The sequence below is a fragment of the Tupaia chinensis genome, unplaced genomic scaffold (assembly GCF_000334495.1).
Source record: "Tupaia chinensis unplaced genomic scaffold, TupChi_1.0 Scaffold144899_1, whole genome shotgun sequence".
In the NCBI taxonomy this organism is placed as follows: Eukaryota; Metazoa; Chordata; class Mammalia; order Scandentia; family Tupaiidae; genus Tupaia; species Tupaia belangeri.
Window position 1 is genome coordinate 2929364 of NW_006204759.1, and position 5247 is coordinate 2934610.

At 58.3% G+C, this 5247-nt stretch overlaps 1 protein-coding gene across 3 annotated transcripts in view; it reads left to right on the plus strand.

Moving 5' to 3' along the window:
• The window catches only part of RAP1GAP2 (RAP1 GTPase activating protein 2), a 262143-nt gene that overhangs the window by 26533 nt on the left and 230363 nt on the right, over window positions 1-5247 (plus strand). The window contains exon 1 of one of the 3 annotated variants that reach the window (XM_027767925.1): window positions 1023-1162. The exons of 1 other annotated variant lie outside the window; for it this stretch is intronic. In XM_027767925.1, coding sequence (XP_027623726.1) covers window positions 1119-1162 — 44 coding nt within the window. In that variant the 5' untranslated portion in view covers window positions 1023-1118. Of the gene's footprint in view, window positions 1-1022; window positions 1163-4999; window positions 5021-5247 lie in introns of those variants that run through there. One more of the 3 variants, XM_006167572.3, reaches the window with a different exon arrangement.

The following is a 5247-nucleotide window of genomic DNA, read 5'->3' on the forward strand; positions in this document are numbered from 1 at the left end:
GGAGAGAGGCCGACCCCGGGGGAGAGTCGTCCAGAGAGAGTGGCCAATGGCAGCAGCTACGGCAGCTGCGTTTCCCTTTCTTTGTTGCGTGGGGTGTGAGGGGGTGGGTGCCAGGCACCTCCCCATGCCCACCTGCCCTGCTGTCTGCCGTGGCGTGTGTACTGCACCCTCCAACGGGCTGCCATTAGCGAGCACCTGCTGCCGCCTAGCGCTGTCAGCACTGATGCACGCACAGGTGAGGACTAGCCTATGGTTCCAGCCGGGAAGTTCAGATCTGTGCCTGTGTATGTGTACATGCACATATGAATGCACCCTACAGGCATGCATGAACCTGAATGTGTGCACGTGTCTGTTGATGTGTACGTGTGGACACCTGCGGGTCTGTGTGAGCAGTGTGTGCAGGTATTGCTGTTGAAGTCTTTGTAAACCTGCATGTAAGTGTGCGCTATCTGCTCATGTGTGTGCAGGTGTCTAACAACAGGTATGTGAACATGCCTGTGCCTGTGTGTCCGGAATGTCCTGGATCTGCACATGTGCATATGCCGTGTGTGCATGCCTGTGTGCTCCTGCATCCACATGTGTACATGTACACTTATGTTCATGTGTGTTACAGTGTAGTGCAATTACATGAGTATGACTGGTTTATCTGGCATGTGCTGAGCCATCATGGAACAGGCAGGCAGAGGCGGCCCAGGGAGTGGGTGTGAGGACCCCAGATCTCAGGGCTCCTGGAGGCTTCCAGCTGGATTGTGGGAATCCTGGGGCCACCTTTGGGTTACGGGAAGCAGAGCTGTGTGAGCTGAGCTGCCAAATGGGGCCGTGGTGCAATCTACCAGCTGAGCCCCTTCCGGAGCTGTGGGTTCCTCTGGGTGTGGCGAAGCTGCCCTTTGTGACCTCCCCTGCTTGTCTCGGTGCCTCTGGGAGGGCAGGACACACCTCCAACTCTGCAACCTCACCCACAGGAAGCTGGGGTTGGGGGGCAGGCGAGGAAGGAGGGGCTGCTCGGGTGCCCCGCCCTGTGCTGGTGGCCTGCCGGCCCGCTGGCCTGCTGCACCACGGTCCTCTCACACTACCAACCCCCGGGACGTCGCTGGGACTCGGGGCTCACGGCTGCAGTCATGTTTGGCAGGAAGCGCAGTGTCTCCTTTGGGGGCTTTGGATGGTGGGTGACAGATGGGAGGGTGGTTGGAAAGACGGGAGTGAACTTGGAGGTGAAGTCTCTCTGAGTGTCTTGGCTGCCTGTGGAAACAGAGGGGTGGCGGTGCTGGAGACCTGGGTGTGGAGGGGCTTTCAGGTGCCTGGACTGGATAGGGATCGAGGATCCTGGTGGCAGCAGAGACCGTAAACTTTTTCTCACTGTCCCAGGGGCACAGCAGGTCGCAGCTGCTGCTGTGTGAGTGTGGGTGGGTGTGGCTGTAGTTGAATGTGTATCTGTGTTAGCATGTTCCTGTGTGTGTATGTGCATGTGTCCATGACTGTTTGTGAATGTCTGTGCATGTGTCTGAGATTGGCCGGGTGTGTGTGCGCGACTGCCTGGCTGTGTGACCGAGTGTGAGGTGTGTGCCACGCTGGGTGGGGAGCCCGTGGTTGGGAACCACATTTGCAGGTGCCCGTCTGCACCTCAAGTCTTCTGTTTCTGTGAGTGCTCCTGTCTGTGCCGTTGTTAGAACCTGTGGCAGAGGAGGTCTGTGGCCCCAGGAACTCCAGCTGCCTCCTGCTTCAGGGCTGAGTGAGAGGAGGAGGCATCTCTCCATTCCCGCCCCAGGCAGCCCTCTGGCAAGCTGGCAAGCCCGGCAGCTGAGTCGGTGCTCCACCCACCTGCCTGGTTCTCAGGTCCACCTTTGGCCTCTGAACTTCTGTCTGGGTCAGGACAGCTGCTCTTCTCCCCAGGAGCCAGAAAATGGGGAGACTGAAGTCAGAGGCTTTGTTACTAGCTACTGGCAGCTTCTCAGCTGGGGAGCAGAGTTATGAGGTTTTCCTTATCAGTTTCTTTTCAACTTCTAGGCCTGGGCGTTATCAAACTGAGGGAGGGTGTCAGGGGATAGTGACTGGAGTGTCCTGGTGTGGAAGTTGGGGGGCTGACAGAGTAGCATGATCGTACAAGGGCGAGGCAAGGGAGGCACATGAGGGCTGGGAAGAGGCGGCCTGGTCCCCACCGATTGCTGTCTCCGATGTGTGCAGCTCTGTACTTCCCTGTGCCCCTCTCTGGTGGCACTTTACTGTCCCTTCTCTGGCAGGAAGGGTTGGGGGACCTCATGTTTGGCAGAGGGAACAGTGAAGATGAGAGGATGACAGAGGTGGCACCGTGTGGCCTATCCTTGAAATTTGGGCCAAGGGACTACTGTTCTGAGAGTGGGTTCTGGGTTCAAATCACGTCGTCTGCTTTGGGTCTGGAGTGGATGTTGAGGCTGGGCTGGGATTCCCAGGGGCAGTGCCCAGCAATGCAGTTGTGTTCCCAAGGCCCAAGAAGACAGAGGGACATCACGGAAAGCTCCCTCTGCAAGGCCCAGGTCTCAGTCCCATTCAGCCCACCTGGTGCCCAGAGCCGCAGTGGTGGGGCTGTGTGTGGAGACCCGCGGGCCCAGCACCAGGGACAAAGCTGGCCTGAGCTTTGAACTTGACTGGGTGATGGGGTAGGGGAGGGATAGGAATGTGGCCATCCAGGCCTGCCTATGAAGTAGAGATGGAGGTGGGGGAAGAGACCTAGTGTAAGAGACTCCTCTGTACTCACCCGTGTCCACTAGATTGTGGGTTCCAGGAGGGCAGAGGCCCACTCCATCTTACCCTCTATGGGCTCCTGGACACTCAGCACCTCACACGTACTCAGATACTTGCAGACTGACTAAGTGATGTATTTGGTTGGGGCTGTCGAGTTTGAGGGGATGGCTGAATATTTAGGCTGGAGTTTGGGCACTGTCTGGAGTGGCCATCAGCTGGGAGGGTTAAGGTCTGAATTACGGCTTCTTGGATCCCTATTCCTCCCGACAGTGAACAGGATTCCTGGGGTGGTAATTTAAAAGTCTGCTGGATGCAGGATGGATAACCGATGGCATCAGGGCAGGCAAGGTAAGGACAGTGAGTGGGATGGGCCAGGGGACAGAGAAGCACTTGGGGACTTTGGGTTTCTGAAAGGGAAGAAGTCCAGCCTCCTGGCGCATCTCCATCTCAGCCTCGCCAAGACCGCGGGCCCGGCCTCCTGGCCACATGCCAGCGCGGGAACCCTGGTGAGCAGGCTGCCGGGTAGGTGTGGCCGTGGACCCAGGACAGGGGCCACTGTGGTGCTGGTGTCAGTGGCTGGCGTGGTGGCAGGACTGACCCGGCAGAGGTCAGGAGGGCACACGTGTGGAGTCCAGGCCCAAGCGCTGGCTCCACTTTCTGATTGAGGAACTCAAATGGGACACTTCCCTCTCTGGGTCTCAGTTTGCCCATGTGTCATTGGGGACTTCTGCCTTCTCCACAGCACAGGGAAGTGGTAAGAATTCAGATTCCTTGAGATGTAAACCGTGAGGGCCATGGTTAGGGTCACAGCTGGGTAGCTCTGGGCTACGTGGATCCTAGCAGGATGTGGAGATCTGACTCCTGGTGGATCTGGGAATTGGGGCGGTTGGATGGGAAGGGAGAGTTTGCAGCTCAGGGTGGGTGGGGGCCAGGGTGAGGCCCTCCGGACCAGCGGTGAGTGGAAGCCTAAGGATGGGGTGTGTGGGGAGGGCACTGGGAGGGAGGTGTGCCAGGACCCTCAGTGCAGCTGTTGGGAACTGAGATCGGAAGGTGCCAGGAGCTTATTCAGAGGGCAAGGACCCGCTTCATGGCAGGCGAGGGCCCAGTGCTCACTTCAATGGCCAGGACACTCCAAGTCCCTACCATGGGGCCCCAATACCTTTCCTCCCCCCGCTGGCCTCATGTGTGTGGGGAGACTGAGGCGGAGCTGAGCTGGCTGGACAGAGGTGCCTAGAAGAGCCTTCTAGGGTTTTAAGCTTCCTGGAAGTGGTGGTGCTTTTAGTGATATTGATAGTGATGGTGACAGGTGGTGGGGGTGGGGGTGACACTGACAGTGATGTGACACTGGTGGTAGTGGCACTAATCGCGATGGTGACACAGGTGGTTATGCTGACACAGGTGATGACAATAACTGATGATAACACAGGTGGCAGCAGCACTGATATTGAGGATGGCACAAGTGGTAGTGGCACTGATGGTGATGGTGACATGGACTGATGGTGACACAGATGGTGGTGGCACAGGGGTGATGGTGACACAGATGGTGGTGGCATAGGGGGTGATGGTGACACAGATGGTGGTGGCATAGGGGGTGATGGTGACACAGATGGTGATGGCACAGGGGGTGATGGTGACACAGATGGTGATGGCACAGGGGGTGATGGTGACACAGATGGTGGTGGCACAGGGGTTGATGGTGACACAGATGGTGGTGGCTCGGGGGTGATGGCGACACAGATGGTGGTGGCACTGGTAGTGATGACACTGGGGTGGTGACACTGATAGTGATGGCTTGGGGGTGATGGTGATGCAGGTGGTGGCACTGGTAGTGTTGACACTGGGGTGGTGACACTGGTAGTGATGGCACAGGGGGTGATGGTGACGGAGATGGTGGCACACTGGTGGTGATGGTGATGCAGATGGTGGCTCGGGGGTGATGGTGACGCAGGTGGTGGTGGCACTGGTAGTGATGACACTGGGGTGGTGACACTGGTAGTGATGGTAACACGTGGTTGTGACCCCTACACAAGAGGAGACGCGGTGGGAGCATTGCCCACCTCTACCTCAGAGGGGAAGGGCCTCCGTTAGCTGCCAGCCGGGCTGGCGTGGGCAGGGGTAAAAATAGCCCGGCAGTGCTGCCTCCTCCTGCAGCGCAGGCGGGCGCGGGCTGTGCGGGCTGGGGGCGGAGGAGCCGGCTGCCAGGACAGTCTGCAGCAAATGTGCTCTTCCCTGCTCGGAACCCCTGCCTGAGTGAGCCCGCCGGCTGTTCTCCCTGAGCCTGCTGGCGGGTTCTGTCCTAAAGGTAGGGTCTGCCTCCCTGGGTGGACTGGCAGCTCCCAGAGCAGGGGTCTCTGGTGCTGGGGGTGCTCGTATCTTCCCAAAGCAGAAGCCCAGGAAATACTGACGTGCTATTTGTCCACCTGCCAAGGACTGATGAAACTGGGTTGCAGAGTCTTCTTGTGGGGTAGAAATAATAAAGGAAGAGGCTACACAGTGCTTAAGAGCCCTGCACCTGGAGTCAGGTGTCAG